The sequence below is a fragment of the Hemicordylus capensis genome, chromosome 5 (genome assembly GCF_027244095.1).
Source record: "Hemicordylus capensis ecotype Gifberg chromosome 5, rHemCap1.1.pri, whole genome shotgun sequence".
In the NCBI taxonomy this organism is placed as follows: Eukaryota; Metazoa; Chordata; class Lepidosauria; order Squamata; family Cordylidae; genus Hemicordylus; species Hemicordylus capensis.
In genome coordinates this window covers 65195598-65218919 of record NC_069661.1, presented here as the reverse complement: position 1 = coordinate 65218919, position 23322 = coordinate 65195598, and the positions used below count along the sequence as shown (strand labels likewise).

Here is a 23322-nt window from a genome sequence, read left to right as displayed (position 1 = left end):
GGAATTGTTTTTTGGGAGGTGGGTGGGGGTAGGGGTGAGGGGGGCAACCCCCTTACTAACTGCTGGTCCAGGAAACTGCGCATGAATAATGTACCAGTCCATGACTTCAAAAACGTTGAGAAACACTGAGCTAAACTACAGTTAGAATAATCTGATATCCTGCTTTATTCTAACTATAGTTTAACTTACAAACCAGTTTTTCAAGAGTTCATAAGCAGGGAGACTATGGTTTGTTCTCAGTGGAAACTTTCTTCCTCCTCCTTTCACACACAAGGGGGAGTGAGCAAGCTCACAACTCCCCGAGAGTAATTCACATGGTGCTAAGCCATTGTTTAGTGATGCATCTCAACTGGGCCAAGTAAGGCAACTGATGCAGTTACAGCCATTGCAGCAGAGTTTAAAAAGCTTGAATTATCCCTACAACAGCTCCTTGTTCTGTGCAATTAACCTTAGCATATATTAGATTTCTCTCTTAAAGGACTACAGACTATGGATGTAATCCTAATAAAATCCCTGTTGTGCTTAGAACTTGCCTCACACCAGCCTAAACTCATTGCAGTATAGCAAAATTCTTTGTACAGATTAATAAAGCTATCTGCAAATGCCTTCCATTTCTAGATATACCTGAACCATATTTCTCCAGTTTTTAATAGACTAGCAGAGCAGACAAACTGTGGGTGACCATCGAGATCTGTGTGGAATTGAGTGAAGAATCTTAGTTCACAATAAAAAAACCCATCCAGTATTAACAATGGTATTCATAAGAAACTCCTCAAACAATTTTGATGCTGGATCATCAGTACTGACAGAATAGATTAAAACACTGCACATATTTACACCATGTAGAATTCAGTGCTATACCTGTCTACATTCATTTTACCACAAGAACTGCTTTCAGAATTTTGTTGAAGAGCAGTATATAAATATAAAAAGAAAAAACAAACAAACAAAACAAAAGATAATGTATCTTTATCATATAGAGGGCTACACTAAAATTATGGTTGTCCCAACTTGTCCAAGGCAACAGAACAAAAAGACCACATCAGGAAGCAATTGGGGGATAGGGGAGGAAAGAAAACAGAACAAAGGTTGTTCCTTAATCAGCTGATTCTTCTTGTGAGCTGCTTCAAAGACACCGGTCAGCTGAGAAGCAAATATATATAATAATCACAAGGCACAGAAAGCCACCAATAGTTAGGATATATGATTTTCAAGACCTGAAGAACACAGCTACCTACGGCAGAACAGACACCCCACTCAGCCCTATTAATGCTAAGCAGTGATGCTTGTCAAGCATAGTTCCTATCCTATGTATTTTCAGCGTCTGAAACCAGCTGTTCAACCTTTTATAAAGCACACCGCACGTGTACATACACAGTCGAACTAAAGCCATGGGATTTAGCAAAATGGTAACTGGTTTCCACATATTCTTACTGAGATCTTGTTTAGGAACAAAAACAGCTTTCAGACACTTCAGGAACTCCAGTTTCATGCGTCACTATGCAGCCAGAGAACTATGAATTGAAACTGAAGTCTCTAGATACAGCTGAAACTAGGATGCCACCAAACATAATCACTTTCCAGTGTTTGAATTAGAACTAGGCAGGCAAGATATACACACATATCATTGCTTGGAAATTTTGTAGGAAAAAACCTGCTTTTTACAAGTTTGAATCGACAAGTTTCCCCAAAAAACTTCTATGCAATTTTTTTTCATTTGCATAAGATTTTCTCAGGAAGATTTACTGTGCAAATTTTCCTGAACCTCTAAATAGATTGTGATCTGATTTGGCATGTTATTCAACCTATTTATTTCAAACACACACACAAGAATACACTGTATTATGTTACAATCTGTATACACTCCAACATTTTTCAAGCAGCTGAATGAAAATATTGATTGTATGGCAAGGAAACATCAATACAGTACACTCACTTAATGTGGTTAAAATTATATTCCAAATTCAAAGTTCATTTGAAAGTTATTTATACTGAAATACTTGTTAATTTTTAACATTGCAGCTCAATATTTTAACATGACAACTTAACAGAACAGCAGATTTAAAGAGTTATGGATAAATTAAAAAACTAAGGCATTGGGGAAAAATTACACCATCTTTATCATATCCAAATATCTGTTGCCATTTATTATCTGCTCATGTAATGGTCTGACTTCAACAAAGATGTGGGGTAGAAAATGTTTCATGGTAAAATATGGCAATGGAAAATTTCCAACCCCACACCACTCCTTCCAAATTTGGAGCAGAAAAGTGTGGTGGGGTTTGTTGGCACAGTGGCCCACCAGATGCCTCTGGGGAGACCACAGGCAAGAGGTATGTGCACCCCTGCAATTGGTATTGAGAGGCATCATGCCTCTGAGGCTGGAGATGGCCCACAGCCAACAGACTAGTAGCCATTGATAGACCTGTCCACCATGAAGCTGTCTAAGCCCCTTTTAAAGCCATCCAAGCTAGAGGCCATCACCACATCCCATGGCAAAGAATTCTATAAATTAATTATGCACTGTGTGAAAAAGTACTTCCTCTTGTCGACCCTAAAATTCCTGACCTTCAATTTCACGGGGTGACCCCTGGTTCTAATGTTGTGAGAGAGGGAGAAAAATTTCTCTGTCTACCTTCTCCACTCCATGCATAATTTTACCTCGATCATGTCTCCCCTTAGTTGCCTCTTTTCCAAGGTAAAGAGTTATTTCCAGCTCTGGAGTTGAGCAGGATGGCAGGGGCCAGTTGGCTTAGCCCTATACTACAGAGAAACAGAAATCAGACAACTTGCACAACCTTGGAGCTGAGGAAAGGCAGATCATCATGCAACTGTGGAGATGTACGCTCTCCCCTATAAAACTCCAACACAACATCAATACTACAAATATTTACAAGATGGGGAGGAAGGATAGAGCTTGTTGCTCAGAGGGAAGTGGCATGGAGAACATATTAAGAGGTAAATGTATCATTAAATATTCTGACACAAATATGAAACTTCACTCCATTAAAATATACCTAAGCAGAAGTTTAGAGCGCAAAACTTCCCAAATTGGCCATCTGTCCTCCCTTGTTCCTCATTACTTTTATCACTCACTAACTATTGTTCAAGGGTCCCAAAACGTCAACAGCTAAGAGAAAGTTTTCTGCCTATCCAGATTTGACAAATTATGCCTGGTTTTAGTTAGTTCCCATAAGGCAGACACAACCAGTCATTAATTCTAGATCTCAACAGCGTTTCATCGATAGATACAAGTGAAGGCTTCTACAGTCCCCAAACCTGCAGAAGATTTATGATTTCCATATTTTGTGCAAAGTAAAAGATTCCAGGGTAGAAGAACACTTGTGTCTCCACAAATTAGGGATGTGCACCAATGTTTTGGCAGGGTGGGAGTGGCACTTTTTAGAATTAGTAAAGGAGCTCCTTACCTTAAGAGAGGAGAGCTGGTCTTGTTGTAGCAGGCATGATGTGTCCCCTTTGCTAAGCAGGGTCTGCCCTGGTTGCATATGAATGGGACATTTGATGTGTGAGTACTAAGATATTCTCCTCAGGGGATGGCACCGCTCTGGGAAGAGCATCTAAGTTCCAAGTTCCCTCCAAGGCATCTCCAAGATAGGGCTGAGATAGATTCCTGCCTGCAACCTTGGAGAAGCAGCTGCCAGTCTGTCTAGACAATACTGAGCTAGATGGACCAATGGTTTGACTCAGTATATGGCAGCTTCCTATGTACCTGCTCCTCCACCACCCTGCCTCTTTTCCAGGCACGGTGCTGCGCCACTCCGAAGTCTATGCACAGTTTTGCCCAGCAGCATGGGCGCAATGGCGGGACACACATGGCCACCATGCAAGCATAGTGGCCATGTGCATCCTGCCACCACACATAGTCTGCTGGGTGCAGCCCCACAGCCATGTGGGAACTTCTAAGCAGCGCAGGAGCAGGTAAGGACCTACTTTACTCTTGCCTAAAGGTACTGCTCCCCACCCGGCTGAAACAATTTGGTGGGCTATGCCAAACTGATTTGTGCACATCCCTACCACAGATGCCCCTGCCTTAGCAAGGTCCACCTTCTATATTGAGTACAGATGTATGGCCCCTATGTAGCTGCTGGAGAAGATGGCATTACTGCATGATCTGTTAGTTTCAAACGCTTTATCCATCGAGCAATTTAAAACATTGTTCTCAGTTTCAAACAATATCTATAAAGAATATTTTGCTTGTAGTACTAATTATAAGCACTGGCCAACACCCAAACTCTCATGATGTGGATGCCCAAGGGTTTACCATTGCACAAGGGAGTGTGTGTGTGTGATTTTCAGTAATCCTTTCTTTCTGCAGCTGCCTTTGTCTCCTAAAATATATCACTCAGGGCTCCCCAACCCCAAAGGACATAGCTATGGAAAGCAAAAGCAGCTGCAGAGGGGAAGGAAGGATCACTGAAAACCATGCACCAGCACAGGGTCAGTCTGGATGTTGACCACAATGTTTATATTACAATTTAAAGAAGCATTTTACTCTACAACTATATACTCCAACAGAATAGCAAAATGTTCTAAAAGCTCAAAGTAGTACACAAAGCAGCCAGTTTCAAGGCAGCTTCAGTTTTAGCACCTATGATTATTTTACATATTTGAATTTGCATCATTAGCCTTGTTTATCTAAGGGTTTCTTCCAACTTTAAGGTAGCTACCATGAACAAAACCATATTAAAATCTAATTTCAGGAGCCTGGCTTTTACAAAAGCCTGTTTAAAAGTCATTTTTCAAGATGGGTAAAAGCCTGCACACCAGTGTTCTCTCTAATTTTTTTCATCTGTGTGCAGTATGAATTTTGTTCTGGGCGGCAGTATCAAGACCATGTGTGCACACATGCATTCAGAATAGGGCATTCTTGATTCAACCTGAACAGGATCCAAAATTAACTGAGCGGACATCAAAAAACTTGTGAGCGTGCACATGCCTTAAGAACATAAGAACAGCCCTGCTGGATCAGGCCCAAGGCCCATCTAGTCCAGCATCCTGTTTCGCACAGTGGCCCACCAGATGCCATTGGGAGCCTACAGTCAGGAGTTGAGGGCATGCCCTCTCACCTGCCATTACTCCCCTGCAACTGGTACTCAGAGGCACCCTGCCCTTGAGGCAGGAGGTGGCCTACAGCCCTCCGACTAGTAGCCATTGATAGACCTCTGCTCCATGAAGTCATCCAAACTCCTCTTAAAGCCATCCAGGTTGTTGGCTGTCACCACATCCTGTGGCAGAGAGTTCCACAAGTGGATCACGCGTTGTGTGAAAAAGTACTTCCGTTTGTTGGTCCTAGACCTTCTGGCAATCAATTTCATGGAGTGACCCCTGGTTCTAGTGTTGTGTGAGAGGTAAAAGAATCTCTCTCTCTCCACTTTCTCCACACCATGCATGATTTTATAGACCTCTATCATGTCTCCCCGCAGTCGTCTTTTTTCTAAACTAAAAAGCCCCAGGTGTTGTAGTCTTGCCTCATAGGAAAGGTGCTCTAGTCCCCTGATCATCTTGGTTGCCCTTTTCTGTACCTTCTCCAGTTCAACAATGTCCTTTTTAAGATGTGGTGACCAGAACTGTACGCAGTACTCCAAGTGTGGTCGCACCACAGTTTTGTATAAGGGCATTATAATGTTAGCCGTTTTATTTTCAATCCCCTTCCTAATGATCCCTAGCATGGAATTGGCCTTTTTCACAGCTGCCGCACATTGAGTTGACATTTTCAACGAGCTGTCAACCACAACCCCAAGATCCCTCTCCTGGTCCGTCACCGACAGCTCGGATCCCATCAGCATATACTTGAAGTTGGGGTTTTTCATCCCAATGTGCATCACTTTACACTTTCTAACATTGAACTGCATTTGCCATTTTGTCGCCCACTCCCCCAGGTTGGAGAGATCCTTTTGGAGCTGCTCACAATCCGTTTGAGATTTTACTACCCGGAAGAGTTTGGTATCATCTGCCTTAGAGGGAACACTGCTGCACACTGGGTTTTATTCAAACTTAAAAAAAAATCACGTGGTTGGGGCTAGCCTTTTTTTAATTCAATAAATAAAACCATGGTGTATGTTTTATACTCTTATACTCCATAGTGGGAGAGTCTCTTCCGCCTTGGTCCAGCTCATGCCCTTGCAGCTGCTATTTGTTTTGGGGGGGGGGGAGTTCCCACTGTTGCCAATAAAAGCTTCTCTCCCACACCTCCTTCCAATTGCAGGGAAAAAGCAGCCTCAGGAGACCCAACCTGGTCCAGGACTGTAGCAGGGTCCCAACTCAGATTGGGTGATGTTAAGCCCCACCCCAGCCTGACCTGATCCAGCTGCTGAATTTAAAAAGAAACGAATATGCTCCAATCATGTGCTCAAAAAGCAACTAGTTTGACCCTAGTGGACACTACACTAACATGCAACCAGCACAAATACCACAGCATAAACTGGGTAATGTAACCTCATACCTGAGTTCTGCATGAGTTGAGGTTTCTTTACAGTCTTCATGGGTAGCCTCATAACACAATTTGTCAAGCTTCCTGTGGTTCCTCATCTGAACAGAACACTTTGTAAATCATCTATCAGGCACCAAATAAGTTACCCTTCCAGATACAGGGAACTGGCACAACTTTGTCCTTCCAGCTGTTGTAGAACTACAACTGCCATCATCCTCAGCCACAATGGCCAACCTTCAGGGATGATGGGAGTTGCTGTAGACCAACATCTGCAGGAGGGATGAAGTTGTGCAGCTTTGCTATAGAGCAACAGCTGAACCAATGAACAAGCTTCCTGATTTTGGATGAGAATAGGCAATGTTCTCCTCCCAAATGAATCGAACTCCCAAATGAATGAATCAAACAGTACTCCAACTTCCATATTATGAGTTTATAGCTTGCTGCATTACCAGGTCTGCCTGCCAAAGAACAGTAGTGAGTAGAAACATCTATTCTGTGATCCACTGCACTCTTGGCCCCAGCTCGAATGCGAGTCTATCTTGCTTACTCATGAGAAGGACCCCCAGGACAGAGACAAGACCCATCACCAACACACTTGCTGGAGCATCTATAAAATCATCATGTGTCCATGCTCTAAAGTTGATTAACAAGCAATATAAAAACCAAACTGCAGAGAACACAAATTGAATTCATTTTGTTTTGTTAAACAATGGTTTGATTTTTTTTAAACTTCTGCCTCTTATATGTATAAAAATTGAGGCCAATCAAGGTTTTAATTGAGAGGGAAATTGAGGGTTTTTTTCCAGTCTGAGCCTGTTATTGGATTGGTTGATCTTTATTTTATTTTTTAGAGTACCACAGACACATATCACCCAATCACCTCAGAGTCAGACTGGATTTCTTCTGGAGCCAGACGAGGTTCATCAACAGTTGTGGGATTCTTGCTGTGTTCTGACATATCTGAAAATGAAATAAGTTGAATATACATTACATCCTTCCACGTATGCATGCATTTTAAGGAAATTCCTTTGAGACCTCTGTGAGCTTTTTCAAGTGTTTACATATTCTAATTCAGCACATCTTCCATTAATCATCAGACAGTAGTCAGGAATGCAAGATACTTTGAGATGGCATATGACCAGCAATTGTAAAAGGCTCACAAAGCTCAACTAGAATCCAAATCTGATAAATAATTTTAATTTATATACCACCTGACTGTGAAGGCTCCAAGCAGTTCACAAAATACAATAAAGGCAAAATAAAGCCATCATTGAAAACAATTTTAAAAATATTCACAGATTACTAAAAGCCAGGCTAAAAAGATGGGTCTTAAGGGCTCTTTTAAAGGCTGGTAAATAGCCACCTAATGGTGCAGCGGGGAAGTAACTTGCCTGGGGAGCAAGAGGTTGCTGTTCGAATCCCCACTAGTATGTTTCCCAGACTATGGGAGAGGAGAGCTGGTCTTGTGGTAGCAAGCATGACTTGTCCCCATAGCTAAGCAGGGTCTGCTTGATGTGTGAGCACTGCAAGATATTCCCCTCAGGGGATGAAGCTGCTCTGGGAAGAGCATAAGGTTTCAAGTTCCCTCCCTGGCTTCTCCAAGATAGAGCTGAGAGACTCCTGCCTGCAATCTTAGAGAAGCCGCTGCCAGTCTGTGAAGACAATACTGAGCTAGATAGACCAATGGTCTGACTCAGTATATGGTAGTTTCCTATGTTCCTAACACCTATATCCAACAACAGCGATATAGGAAGATGCTGAAAGGCATCATCTCATAGTGCATGGGATACAGCAATTGCATGGGAGACAGCAATGGTAAAACTCTCCTGTATTCTACCAAAGAAAACCACATGGCTCTGTGGTCACCAGGATTCCACACCAACTCCACAGCACAACTTTACCTTTAAATATGTTGAATCACGAACTGCTATAGGGAGCACATTCCAGAGCCAGGAACATCTACAGACAAGGCACAAGGCCCACTCCTAAGCACTGCTAGACTCTGTTTTGTCATTTATATTTTAATTCTTTAAATCTTATTAAAGATATAAATGTACCTAGAAGATTATCTTAAACTACTAAGGCACCCAATTCACAAGTACTGACCATTCATTCTACTACAGACAGACATGGACATAACAAAAGGCAGACAAGTGCAAACAACTGAAGGTCACAATGAGCAATTTTGCTGCTTTAGATGCTCATATCAACATCTCAAGCACATAGCAATAGCAATAGCACTTACATTTATATACCGCTTTATAGCCAGAGCTCTCTAAGCGGTTTACAATGATTTAGCATATTGCCCCCCAACATTCTGGGTACTCATGAATTCTCAAATCTTGCTCTGTGTTTTTTCGGCAAAGAGGCACCTTTAACCGTGGTGATTCTCTTTATTTAGCAGGGGGAGAGTAACTGGCCCTATCCACCCCCAGCACAGTACTTCCAGCGACTGTTGCTGGTGTCTATCTTATGTTTCTTTTCAGAATGTGAGCCCTTTGGGAACAGGGTTCCATCTTGTTTGTTTGTTCTCTGTGTAAAGCACCCTGAGCAATTTTTGGAAGGGTGGTATAGAAATTGAATTAATAATAATAATAATAATAATAATAATAATAATTTATATTTTGATTCTTTAAATCCTGTTTAATATATGTATTCTTGAAACATAACAACATTTTAGTCAAAAGATTCTCCATTTATTGCACAACTGTGAATACTAGACAAAACAGTAGAAGCCTACTTCACTCCCAGTGTTATGAGATGCATACAGTACATTTGAAACTGATGATTTTAAAGGTTGTTTTATGCCATTTATTCCAATTTCAAAGTAGCCTATGTTCCAGGAGTTGCATCTAGGGCCATTTAAAAGTATTAAACCACTCCATTAGAAGTACCTTACTGCATCTATTCAGAAGAGGAATTATACCATAATCCTATGCATGTCTACTCAGTAAATACAGAGTACAATGGAACTCATTCCCCACTGGTAAGTGCATTTCAGATTGCAGTCATCACTCCTAATATAGGCTCTTAATGCAATGATTGTTATACTTTTCTATGCCTACTTTTGATATTGCATGACTCTTGGGTGTTCCAACTTGATCTTGCCACAACATCAAGCTTGTCTTGAGGATACATTCACAGCACTCCTTGAATTTAGACGTACACCATAAAGCCCCACCCTTTTTCTTGCATGAATACAAGCTAAAGTACAATGAACTATTTAACTCTTCCTCTTTTCTCCTAAAGATTACTGATCAGGAACCTACCTACCCTCTCTCCTAACGAAAACATAATTGACCATAACCTTAGCCCTACTCAGTGGAACACAGTGGGAATTTCCTCTCAATCACTTCCTTGACTTGAAGCACTGGAGAAAATAATAAAAATATTTTAAGCACTGAAGCTTTCAGCACTCATTTACATCAGAACACAAATGTTCTAGGTCTAAACATTAAGACATACGAGTCACAGAACATAAACACAAAGTAGTTTTAACGTCTGAAGGTGCACCTTGCAGAGGAAGATCAGCATTACAGCAGTTCAGCCAGTTAGGAATGTTTTACTTCAGAGTAATTAGGAGTAAACACAGCCCATGTTATCTAAAACACAAGATAACACACTGTACATAAAAGACGGTGAAACCGGACCACGCAGATTACATGACACTAAGCTTCCTGTTACTTGACAGTGGGGGGGTGGGAGGGTGGGGAGGGCACCGGTTACAGATATTAAACACCTGCAGTCACTTTCAGTTTTAAAGGTATGCAAGCCATCTAAGAAGAAAGCCGATTATCAGCACACCAGCTAAGAGCGCTTCCAGGAACAGCAACCTGCTTGCAAGCCCCTCCATGACAACAGTGACTTAGGACAGCCATTCAGAAGCATGTAAACCACTATATTCCCAGAGCAGCCACAGGTGTCTGCCCTCAGCTTGCTTTCCTGACCTGGTCCTCCTCACCCCGTCGTCATAAGCGGGCTGGAATTAAGGTCAAGCAGGAGGAAGAGCTGGAGACGGAGACGAGGGGCGGCGGGGCACGCAGCGCTCCAGGTGGCGCTCCCGGGCCGCTAGTCGCCGTAGGCTACGGTTAGTTCGGCTCCTCCTCCTCGCCGCCCCAGACAACGGCGGCAGCGCGGTGCCCAGCCGTGCTCCCTTCCTGCGCTCCAGTGCAACGACAGGGGAGGGGATGAAGCGGGGCTCACCTGAGTTCCTCTCGGCCGCCCCGGCTTCCTCCTCTGCCCCTCTTCCCAGTCGGTGGCCACAACGGCGCCCTGCCTGGATCTCCTCCTGCCCGCGCTGCTGTGATGACGCGCGGCGAAAGCGGGGGAGGCTAGCGAAAGCGGAAAAGAATCGGCTCAGAAGACCCGGATGTCTCGCGAGGACGAGGCTCTACGGGCCACGTCGCCCAGCTCTTTGTAGGCGGGGCTGGAAGGCGTTTGTGAATGTACGGGATGCTGCGCGCGAGGCAGATCCGCGTGTAGTTGGGTGCGGCGGGGGGGAAAAAGCACCCAGTTCATTATCCAAGCAAAGGTTGTTGTTGGCGGGGCTTGTAAATCTAGCACCTTTTTGGGAGACTGCAAAAGCAGCATGTGAAAGGTCAGGAAACAAGCTGGGGAGCTAGGGTCTGTGGCTCTGGACTCTCCTTTGAGGAGCTGCAAGAAACCGCTCTTTAATTTAAAGAATTTATGTCTCGCTCCTCAGTACAGTACTGCTGGGGTGGCTCGCAATAAAAGTAATATAACATTTAGCACAATGTAGAATAAAAACAAACCCAAAGAAGAAAAAACTCATCAGGCGATAGCAAGACTTTAAAAAGCCTTTCTAAACAAGAAGATTTTAAATGTCCAAAAAACAAAACGTGAGGGAGGGTTTTTAATCAAAACCCTAATAAAGGGAACAATCCTGGTGCCTGAACCTACCTTGGGAGGCAGGGTTCTCCACAATGCCACTGAACATAAGAAACACTTGTTAATAAGTGTTAATAAGGCTTTCCTTCAGAAGGTTATAACTGCTGCTCTCTCTCTTTTTTTTTTTGGCAGATCACAAAACATGCAACCATAAGTTTTCTCTTCTAGTTTTTAAAAATGAGAGATTAAGCATAGAAATATTTTGCGGTTCTTACATTTAAAATTAAGCATAACATTCTTTCCATCAGGTAGGTTATTTGCTGAAGGTTGTTTTTCTCCTGGGATATGCCTGGGAAAATCACCCATGTCAGCTAAAATTCCCACTAGCTGAGTTTCATCAGGAAGCGTATAATTCCTGTTTTCTACTCGGCTTTATTACAGTGTGTACAGGGAAAAGGTGCTTAATACATCTAGCCTTCCCTTTTTATGGTTGTAGCAGATTATAGCCTTTGTCTCCGAGCTAGCTCTCCTGTGGGACAGAAAATGCCAGTCATCCCTGCTGAGCTGCCTGAGCGGGCTTCTCATCAAACCTTTCTATATTTGTGGTAGATTTAAAATGCTGCCACCAAGCACCCTAAGGCTTGTAGAGAACCGCACCAGTGGATTGGGTGCTTTAATCCAAGGTTCCTCTTTAACTGGATATTGGGAAAATACAAAAAACAAACATTCCACATGTATGCCTACATGGGATGATTAAAAACTGATAGCTGCTGAGCGCTTGAGGATGCTTTTGCACCAGAGAAAGCCCCCTTCCACCCCCACCTTTTCTTGAGTTAAAAACCAACTCTGAGAGGCTTATAAAAAGAAAAGAACAAAACCCCAGTTTTATTCAACTACTACACACTGTTTCCATTTGAAGCTTCCAGCTTTCTTAGATACATTCAAAAATACTTAGTAGGTTACAAAAATAGGTTGTCTTAGGCACGCTTAAATGTTTATAGGGGTTTGTTTGTTTTTTGCAATGCCCTAGATAGGGTGGGTGTAGGCTAGTTTTCTTATTTTAATTATGTTGCAGGTAAACTACAATAGACCAGTATCAGGAATATGCAAAGCACACACACAAAGAAATATAAGTCTCTAATGCAAAATCTGACTAACAAACTATTCCCTATGCTGAATCCTCTTTTCCTTGAAAACTCACCCAATATCTGATGAGAATCAAGCTTCCTACAATCCTGTTTTTCAAGGATCTGCAGTTATTCCATGTGAGAAATCTCCATGCTGGCTTTGACCTTGAGGAAGCAAAAACTCCATGCCCCTCACTAAGCCTTTCCTCACACGCATCTCTCCAACAAAGACCTCCCTTCTTGTTCCCAGAATTCCCAGCAACTGCTATCTAGGTCCCACCCACCTGGTGTACTGATTGGCTGCCCTGGAGTTCATCAGCCTGTCAGTTGAGAGGAGGGTTCACTCCCTGTTAAATCTTTAGAGGGCAAGGAGGCTGATCACTACAATGGTGAACAACTTTGAAGTCATATTCAGTAATCCAGAAACTTGTGCTGTAAAAAGCATGGAAGTGGCAAGGTAAGGTGCCCATCTTGTAGAATGGTACATCATTGATGTCATCTAACCCATTCCAACTTCCTATGCTCCCTGAAAGGCCTACACTGAAAGGAAACTACATTGGTTTGTTGAGCTCTCTCTCACACATTCAGTCATATTTTCAAAATAAGGAAATGGGCAGAGATAGTAACTTCCCCTTGTTGCTTGATGACAGAAGTAAAATTTCACTTGGAGGCTGTTCTGGACTGGATGGAGACAAACAAACTGAAACTCAAGCCAGATAAGACGGAAGTGCTCTGGGTTGCTAAAACGGATCGTCCGAGTAGCCAGGTAAATCTGACCTTGGACGGGGTTACACTCCCTCTGAAAGACAAAGTCAGCGGCTTGGGGCTGTTTCTGGACCCAATGATGTCCTTGGAGGCTCAGGTGGCGGCAGAGTACAGAAGTGCCTTTTACCAGCTACAGCTGGTATGCAAGCTGAGACCCTACTTAGAGAAGTCGGACCTGACCTCAGTCACTCATGCTTTGGTAACATCCAGATTGGACTACTGCAATGTGCTCTACGTGGGGCTGCCCTTGAAGATGGTTTGGAAGCTTCAGCTGGTCCAGAATGCTTCTGCAAGAATGTTCATGGGTGCAAGTTGCTTCACAAGTATCACACCTATCCTGCAGGAGCTTCATTGGTTACCATGCTGGTCTTGACCTTTAAAGCTCTACATGCAAAGGTGCACTTACGGTAGGTAATTTTGGAGCCTGGACCTAAAGGCCTTTGGAGGCCCCACCCGCTGCAAGTTAAGCATTTTTAAACACGTAGATTCTTGAGGGCACAAACCAGACAACCTGTCACAAGTTCATCCAACTGAAGGCACTGATTTATAACACAATAGCCAGTTGTAGTTGCAGCTCAAGTTTCAGCTTTACTGGTAAATGGCATGTCTCAACAAATAGTCTCACCGTGAATACAGAAACAATAAGTTAAAGCACCACAGTCCGAGTAAATATCCGATGACTCAGGCTTTCGAACACAACTCTAGAAGTCCTGCCCCCTAATCCTCTTCAAAATCCCCAGGTGAGGGCATAATACAACCCAGGACAGACTAAAGAGGATGGGGGCGGGGCAGGGGATGTGGAGGTCCTGGACTTCAGCCCTGAAGTCCAAAAGTAAGAGCGCTGCTATCTACATGGCTTGGGACTGCAGTACCTGTTGGACCACATTCACCCATATGAAGCTGCCAGGGCCCTCTGCTCATCATCTCGGGCCCTGTTCTCTCATAACTCATGGCCCTGCCACTAACAGGGATCTGGTTGGCAGGACTAAAGACATAAGCTTTTTGGCTGGGGCGCCTCTGCTTTGGAATGTCCTTCCAGAAGTGCTTTGCCATGCTCCCTCAGTGTTTTTAAAAACAACAACTAAAAACATCTTTTTAAAGAGGCTTTTTATTGTTTTACCTGTTGCTTAAATTTGGTAGGTTCTTTAGCTTTTATAATTCTTAGTTTATAGCTTTTTAAATAACTTTGAATTTGAAACTTTAAAAAAACTGTAATTCTGATTGTGATTTTAGCTTGGATATTTAACTTTTAAAATTTGATTTGCTTAATTTTATTAATCTGATTTTATATTGTATTTATTTTATAAATGTTGTGAGCCACCCCGAGCAGTAGTAAACTGGAGCAGAGGGGTATAAATATTTTAAATAATAAAATAAAATAAATTTCAACCCAGGCCCAAATCCAACTCTATACATATTGGAACACCTAGGAAAATCCAGGGATTTGAATGAGGTTGTGTGTGAACCAAAATACACTTTTCATTAACAAATCCAAAGATTGGTCAGAAGACTCCTGATGCAGTTCTGCTGTTGAAGCTAAACCGGCCTGGCCCTATAAGCCACCTGGACAAGAAACCCCTGAAACCATATGGATCCCCTCTGAACTTTTCAGAGGAAGTGCAGAGTGTATGCATCCCAACTAGATGCCACACAAATGACTGAACCATCATCTTCAAGGCTAGGAAGCCATGCCTTGAAAGAGACTGACTTATCAACAGGTCCTACTATATGCCCCAGCATTAGTTTCTCCCCGACTTTATTTACATTAGCATCAATGCATCAATGTTTAAAAGGCTGAGGAGTGTGGAGTCAGCACTTGGTCAAACTCTGTAGCCTTGAGCAAAGAATATGGAATGGGAGAAGGCGTCCTGGAAGAGTGGAGAAGGAGAAGTGAGTGAGAGGCAGAAATGTCCCTGCTGGCAGAAAAGGGCAAGGAGAGCAGCCCTTTTAACATGCAAGAGGATTTTGGAAGTCAAACAGAGACATATAGGGCTGAGATGGCATGGAGTTGTGAGCTGCAGGGGTAATGAGGGATTGGGGGCAGGAGTGGTGCTGGTGAAGGGCTTTTGGCAGGCAAGAGGTGGAAGGTAGAACTGAAGGCCATTTTGTGAAAGATAAACATCGGTCCCACTCCTGGTTCCCTCTCCATCAAAGCCAATGTTTATTAATTTTGTGTTAAAAACATCTGAGCATTTGTTGGATGGAGAGTTTGGGACTCCAGTTTTGAATGCCCCCTTTTAAACCCTTAATACTTTTGATGCCCCCTTTTAAACACTTAATGTCTGGAACAAAAAAGTTAGCCTTGTATATAAAGTCATTTTTGACCTCTCAAATGAATCATTACCGGAATGTGAATTTACTTTCATATGGCCTTCCTTGCTTACACTGACTTGCACAATTTGATTCCTTGGTTTTTCCTTTCAAGCAAATGTCACCATCGTTTTTAATAGACCAGGTTTTTAAAAGGCAGCTATCAAGCATCAGAGATCAAGAGAACAAAATAGTTAGGGTGACACCAAAGACAAAGAGTGCTTTCATGAGTTTATTGACAGACAGACATATCTAGCTCCTATCATAGAAGAGGTCCTGGATCTTTCTTGTGCTGTTCCCTCCGGTCATAATTGCTGACGTCTCCTGTCACGGAAGATGCCTGGTGGTGATTAACAACTAGTGGCAGAGATGGACTTTCCAAGCAAGGACATTATTTTTTTCCTCCTTTCCAGTAGTAGTATGTAGCACAGACACGTACAAATCCTATCCAAAACAAGCAAATCAAACCCATTGTTAAAACATGGCTCCTTCAAGTGTCCAGCCATGATCCCTTCAACCTAATTCACTTGATATTTGCTTCTGTCCTGAGCATTTATGAAGCATAAAATGATCGCCTAATGTAACACATACAACACCTAATAATTACCTTTCTTCTTCTTCAGTGGTGCGTCGTAGATTTTCCTGCACCTCTTGTTCCTCCTGCTTGGAGGAACTTTGCGAAACTTACATTCTGTTGCTGGACTACTTTTGCAGCTTGACATCTTCCTTGAGGTTTTAGGATTCCAGGAGCAGAGATATAATCTTTTGGCCTTATGCAGCCAAGCTGTCTGCTCTGATGTTACATGAGTTTCTGAAGAAGTTGTGCCTGGACTCCCACTTTTATTAACTCAGGAACAATGCAACACATTGTTACCATGTCCCTTTGTTGACTCATACATGACCATATATAGTAATAACCAAGTATTGATGGGTAAATATAAATATGGTTGTTGAAGTCCATATTTTGATTACCTCAACAAAACATTTACCTAAATTTTGTGTGTACTGTTCCACATCCAGCAATTACCAGGTTTTAAGGAAGACCAGAGCTTTGCTCTCTTTGTACAGCCATATAGGGAGCATGCAATTCTCAAGTTTAAAGCGGGGGATATTAAGTTTTTACCATATAACTGTCATGTAATAGAGATAATAATATCCCAAGACATCATGTATTATGATATGTTTTAAATGACAACTGGGCTAGGGTTGTGTCATGTGTAAATCACGGCGTGTTATCTCTTTGTGGGATCACAGTGCCTACATCTGTAACAAAATGAGGAAGCACTGCCACCCTTCCCTTCCTCCTCCTCCAATTATTGTACGTTCTCATTCATGATTAGGGGCAGTGTTAGAGGTCGGAATCCTGAGACAGCTGCTGAGGGCCCTGGATGTTTAGAAGAGCCTGATGCTGATCAGCAGTGGTCAGGAATCAGTAGTGGGCCCTTTTGCAGGTCCAGGGCACATCCTGTGGTGATGAAATGGCTCTCTTGGCCAAGCCACTCTGTTGTTGCCTCCTCTCTCCCATTTGTATGTATGGTCAGAAACTCTGCTGTGCCCTCTGCTGGTTCTGGGTCTCCTTCTCTGTCCTCAGCATTTCAGTGGCTCCCATACAAATGGGTATTTCCCCTAAATTTCAGAATTCATTCTGTTGTCAACTGTTACTCATACAATACCTATAGAAAAAGGAATGCATGCTCTAGCAGTTAAATGCTTTTAAAGTATTTAAAAGTATTTTAAATCAGCTAACAGTCCTGGAAAGAGACAGAAAACTGCCCACTCATCTATGATTATGGTGAAGGCACAGAGGTTGCCCTATTGGCGGTGCGATTTCATAATTGCCCAGCCCTTTAAGTAAGAGCACAGCAGGCAGCGGAGTTTCATAGACTCAAATCCCACCCCAGAGGACAGCTTGCTGGCGTCACCCAGAAGCCATGCTTCTCTGCTAGGCCTCCCCAGCACCTTCAGGACCCCAAGAAGATGGCGCAGTGTAGGTGCAGGCCCCCTTACGCAGCAAAGCGAGGGGTAGTGGAGGCCAGAGGAAAGGGAGAAGAGGAAAGAAAGAGAGAAGAGGTAAGAGAAGTCATCCTCATGGCTTCCTTAACAAAGTCCTGGGCTTGGAAAATAGGAATTTGAATGCAGGCAGCTGGTTTGCCAATATCAAGTTTTATCTGTGCATTCTTGAATATATCGTGTATTTGTTTGCTGATTTCATTCATAAGTCATCAGCAGACATTAATGTTTGTGTTTATGGGGGAAGAAGCATCTTCCAGTGTGGTGTTCTCTTTATTTCCACAGCATTCGTAGCTCAGACTGTGTACTTCTACGGGAAGGTGAGATAGCCACTGTGAGCCTCCCTTTTCCAATGTGCAGCAGTTTTGGGAATGTCAGCCGGCACCAACAAGATTATTTCCGCCATAGCTCCAACAGAGTCAGATGGGCTGACCTGCAAAGATGCTGAAGTCCTCCAGAAAACAGCAATTTGTCATTAAATCTGAAGCCACAATGTCCTTTCTGACTGGCCTGTTTACTTTGCCAATTCTTGCTGGATTGGGGGCAATGGAGTTTCAAGAGCTTTTGGCAGTTTTTTAAGGATTTACTGAAGCTCTTTTCATGATCTCCCCACAGACAATCAAATGTGTAGCCCTGGGCGGCCAGATTGGCCGCCCACATGACTGCCAGCTCCAACATGGAACCAGTGGGGGCTGCAGGGATCAGGGGCCACATGGCCCTCAGAAGTCCCAGGATGCCCCGCGCAACTGGGCAAGACATTCAGGGGGGACCCCCGATTCCGGGAGGCTGCTTGTAGCCCCCCAGTCCGAGGTCTACTCATGTGTTGCCATGTGCCGTGGCAGCACACGAACAGGAAGATGAGGTTAACAGATCACCTGCTCCGTTAACCTCATTTAAGAGGAGGGTGTTTTAGGTTGGCTAGCCACACCTTGGGAGCACCGGGCCCGCCCGTGAACCTGGTAGTTCCCACGATCACTGGAAAGCGGGCCAAGCTCCCTTAGCTCTCTTTCCAGTGATCGTGGGAATAGCCTCACCCTGGTTTCACAAAGATTGCCCAGAAATTCTACAACAGCTTTTACACGTTAATATTTTGGTAACTAGTTTTCTCATTCATTTCTTTTTCATTGGCCTTCCTGTCTCTTGGCTTAAATCTGCTTCTGGAGAGGCGCCGAAACATTTCGGCGCAGGGTAAGGGGTTCCCTTCAGAGGAGGCGGGCAGGTCCTACCTGCCTGTCCTCCAAGCCCCCACTGGCCCACTGCAGCGCTGTTGAAGCAGAAATACTTCAGTGCAAGTGGCAGTTTGTGCCACTTGCCCCTTTAAAAGACTGTGCCCACGGCGATGGGATGCGCAGAAGCGACGCCGGGCCAGAAGGCAGGCTCGGTGTCGCTGCCTGCACTCCGCGCTGCCGCTCGGCCGCTACAGCTACCCTTAGGAGGCCATCCCATCGCTGCCAGGCCAGCCACCACACCAGCCACCACCGCACTCGGCGCGGCGGGCGACCCACCGCTGAATTGCCACCCGCATGCCCACCGCCACACTTGGTGGGCAATCCAGGGGGGGCGGCAGGGGGGGAGCCACTTTTTGGTGCCCCCCACGTGGCCCGCCGGGGTGGCGCCCAGGGCACGTGCCCCCCCCCCATAGTTATGCCCCTGGCACCCTATGTGCACTACACCACAACCCACTCTGGGTCACCCTGGTGCCCGCAAGTGGAGTTATGAGGCTGCTGAAATTCCCCATTATTCTCTATGGGGGGGAAATCTTAAAGACACGCCAAATTAATTTTTTTTAAACCACCCCTTTCACCAATTTATTTGAAATCTGGGTGGTAGCAGACACCCATTGGGGCGCTACCACCCAACCCACTCTTCTGATCCCAGAACCCTTTTTCTGCCCCGAATCTACCACAAAGACATGCCAACTTCTAAACGTCTTTAAAAAAAAAAAAGTTTTGCCCAATTTCTTTGAAATCTGGGTAGTAGCTTCCTTGCACCCATTGGGCACTACCACTCACCACAATCCACTCTGGGCCACCCTGGTGCACCCCCCTGGAGTTATAACTAAGGCTGATGAAACCCCATTATTCCCTATGGGAAAAAGCTTAAAGGCGTTCCAACTTCAAAAAATTAAAATCACCTGTTTGCCTAATTCTTTGAAATTTGGGTGGTCACTTCCACCCATTGGGCACTACCATCCAACCCACTTTGGTCACAAAATGGAGGTCCGAATCTCTGAATTTTTCAGATCCAAATCTGGAATAATTCATTTTGTACCTGAAAATGGGCAATTGAGCACAGGGGTGGTTTGCTCTGTCTACAAATCACCTGAATCAGCTAGATTCAGGTACAAATCGTTTTGTACCCAAATTGATTCGCACATCCCTAGACTCAGGTTGAGGCGGTAGCCAGAGGTACTTTCTATAAGCTTCAGCTGATACACCAGCTGTGTCCATTTCTTGAGATAAAAGACCTCGGAACAGTAGTACATATGCTGGTAATCTCCAGATTTGATTACTGCAATGCACTCTTGTAGTGACATGGTAGAGAAGGATCTCCTTGCTCAAGACCATTATATCACAAGGAGAGAAAGTTTAGTGTCCGTGTGAGGATCTCAGCCATGAAATGTAGTGTAATGTGTCAGTCCCTGTGTAGAAGGCACAGGACAGCCATCTTGCTTGAGAGTTAGTGGCTTGTATAAAGCATTCTCTCTTCCTCTCGTCTCTGCTTTAGCCCCTTGGTTTGGTTAGTGATATAATTAGCTGCATCGCCTTATCAGTGTTCTGTGTGAGAACCTTGCTCATTATACTGTCTCACTGTGCACCTGTGTTGGACATGCTTTGCTCATGTGTGTCTTTTCGCCAGCAAGTGAAGCTAATTTGTAATCAACTATAAAAGGCAGCCCCTTCAGAGTGCTAATTAGAGCTCACCAATGGACTAGTGTGCAAGTGCCTCGGACATCTCCTACTGCAATGGGATTCCCAGTAGTGTGTGTTTTGACGGATGTAAGCCTTTTACCCCTTTATCTTTCTCTGATTATTATGACATCTATTCACCTTCCACTTGTGTGTGTGTCTCTTAGTCTCGGACCCAAGAAAAGAATCGTGCCTTCTGGCACAACAGTTCTATATGGGGCTGCCTTTGTAGGTAGTCCGGAAACTGCCGTTGGTACAGAACATGGCAGCCAGGTTGGTCTTTGGGTCATCTCAGAGAGACCATATTAGCTACACTGGCTCACAATAAGTTTCCAAGCAAAATTCAAGGTGCTAGTTATAAAGCCCCACTGTCCATTGCGATCATCCAGAGAGGTTCATCTGCAGTTGCCACCAGCTCATCTGGTGGCTACGCAGGAACAGGCCTTCTCTGTTGCTGCCCTGAGATTCTGGAATTCACTCCCTGCTGAAATAAGAGCCTCTCCATCTCTGACAACTTTTAAAAAGTCTCTAAAGACTTGGTTTTTTCACCCAAGCTTTTAAACTGTACTGTGGTTTTAAATTGTTTTAAGTGGTTTTCATTTTAATTTGTTTTGTTTGTTTGTTTGTTTGTTTTGATTTGTATACCACCCCTCCAAAATGGTTCATGGTGGTTTGTTTTATGTTGTAAACCACCCAGAGACTGGAGCTTGAGGTGGTTTACAAATTTAAATGGATGGCTGGATGAACAAATAAATAAATATGCCCGTGGACTGCAATCCTATTCACACAGCAATTACTTGGGAGTAAGCCACAATATTTACTTAGAATAAACTGTATAGAATTGGGTGCAGTTCTATGTAGCATTTAATAGGGATAATCCTTTATCAAAATTGAAAATTAAATCATATAAATCACAAACTTTTTCAAAGAACTTATGCTGGAGGATCTTGCCTTTCAATACTACTATTTATAGTATCGATACTTTCAATACTACTAATTATAGCTATTACTTATAGATGTGCAAAATGGGTTGATTTGAGTGTTTTGACTTTGAATCAAATCACCCTTAAAGGGGGTGATTAGATCTAGTAAAAATGAATCAACCAGATTCGAGCTAAATCTATTTGAATCAATTCAAGAATTGATTTGAGGGAGGGGAGGGAAGCCACATTGCTGCCTTAAAAACCAAAAACAAGGAGGCACCAGGGACACCCCCAAATTACCTTTAATGTGCAGAGCCCGCAACAGTGTGTGTGTGTGGGGGGGGGGGGAGGCAGCGGCCTGACCCATCATTCCCCTTTGACAAAGTAGAGGTGTGGAGATGCCTTGCAGAGCGGTTGGTGGCACTGATGTTCTAGCTAAAAGAACTCTGGGCAATCCCTTTAAATTGCCTCCCCACACCTGCACAGAGGCCATTTACAGGATTAATACCCCTGTGTCAGTTTGTTTTGAGTGGCCAGCCGCAGGGAGGGATGCTGGGTGTGCTCGCTTCTTTCCCGCCACTGCCAGCTCTGCAGTCTAACCACGCCTGCCAGGAGCAGTTAGAAGGCACCTCTGCACCTCTTCTTCCCAAAAGGGATGGCAGGCGCCAGGCGGTCAGGTCACTGCTGTCTCCCAGCCGGTGCTGGTGTCAGCTCTGCAAGGCGCCTCCATGCCTCTACTTTGTCAAAGGGGGATGGCAGGTCAGGTCGCCTCCCCCCCCCCGACTGTGGGCTCTGCGCATTAAAGGTAATTTTGGGGTGCCTCTGGTGCTACTTTGTTTTTGGTTTTTAAGGCTGAAATGAGGCTCTCCTCCTCCCCAGTACAATTTGGATTCGCTTAGAATCTAATCAAGTACCAATCTAATTGACCTGGTTTTGAGCAGATTACATTCATGTTCAAATAAAAACAACAGGTCTTTATTCAAACACGAAACAAATTACAATTTTTGATTCATTGTAAAACACAAAATAACCAACAGAAAACAAAAATGGGCATAAACTCTACTTGATTAATTTGGTCTGGCCTGGTTTCCAAGCTGTGCCTGTTAGTTTGCCCATGAAGAGAAGGCAATAATATCAGAATCCTTAAGAAATAAAAACAAATATTTCCACATAAAAGACACACACATTTCAAAGAGGAGAAGTCTGAAATTGTCCAGTTAGCAATTTCAGTTAGAACGCCTTGTTTGTCTCACTCAGCAACTCAGGGTGCTGAGTGAGGAGAAAAGGGATGGCTTCCCTCAGAAGAAGGGGAGACTGGAGAAAGATACCCAGGGCACCTACCTTTTGAACTCAGTTTGCAGACAGAGTGCTCCCATTTTGCATACAAATCTCCAGCGAGTCTGCTCAGTCTGCCTAGAAGGACCCTGGGAAGTCCTTAAGGGAAAGAAAAGAAAAGAAAGGCAGGTCCTGGCCAGTGCTGGGGCACTAAATATGCAATTTGGGTAGTGACTAAATATGGTAATTACTTCATTTGGGGGCAACAGATCCCAAATTCATTTTCTAAATGAATTTAGAAAAAAGACCAACAGGTAGGGCCATCTACTGGCAAGCAGTGAAAATGCAAAAGCAGCATTCAAGCAAGAGAGACAGACACACAGAGGGAAGGACAGAGAGGAAGAGATAGTATGTTTGGTGAGGGAATGTGGGGGCTGGCAAGAACGTGGTGCTGGCAAGGAAATGAGGCTCCATTGTGCTCAGAGAGAGGAGGAGTGCTTCTTCAAACTCCGGACTCCAGCAGGGAGAAAACCTATGGACTTTGGGCAAAGCAGCTCAGGGACTCCTGTCAGCCCTGGTGAGAAGAAGGCATAAGCAGGCTACAGGACTCAGACAGTTCTGTGTGAGGTAACATACTCCCGAGCCGCCACCAGAGGTCCCCATGTGAGAAGACTGGGGGAAACCCAGGAAGACTTGTCTTGTAA

The 23322-nt window shown here is 43.9% G+C and overlaps 1 protein-coding gene and 2 long non-coding RNA genes across 7 annotated transcripts in view; 1 reads left to right on the top strand and 2 right to left on the bottom strand.

The window, feature by feature from the left end:
• Positions 1-10828, bottom strand: part of ARFIP1 (ADP ribosylation factor interacting protein 1) — a 53654-nt gene extending 42826 nt beyond the window's left edge. The window contains exons 1-2 of one of the 5 annotated variants that reach the window (XM_053257232.1): positions 10655-10827; positions 7332-7411 (exon numbers count right to left, since the gene is read on the bottom strand). In XM_053257232.1, the coding sequence (XP_053113207.1) occupies positions 7332-7409 (78 nt within the window). In that variant the 5' untranslated portion in view covers positions 7410-7411; positions 10655-10827. Of the gene's footprint in view, positions 1-7331; positions 7412-9964; positions 10019-10398; positions 10553-10654 lie in introns of those variants that run through there. The other 4 variants (XM_053257236.1, XM_053257234.1, XM_053257233.1 and 1 more) reach the window with 4 other exon arrangements.
• Positions 10829-12763: 1935 nt separating this feature from the next.
• LOC128327905 (uncharacterized) lies at positions 12764-18008 on the top strand. The gene is made up of 2 exons (XR_008308869.1): positions 12764-12883; positions 17797-18008. It is a non-coding gene; the product is annotated as an uncharacterized LOC128327905 (long non-coding RNA).
• Positions 15714-16478, bottom strand: LOC128327904 (uncharacterized). The gene is made up of 2 exons (XR_008308868.1): positions 16109-16478; positions 15714-15945 (listed from the first exon to the last, which is right to left on the bottom strand). It is a non-coding gene; the product is annotated as an uncharacterized LOC128327904 (long non-coding RNA).
• Positions 18009-23322: the final 5314 nt, after the last annotated feature.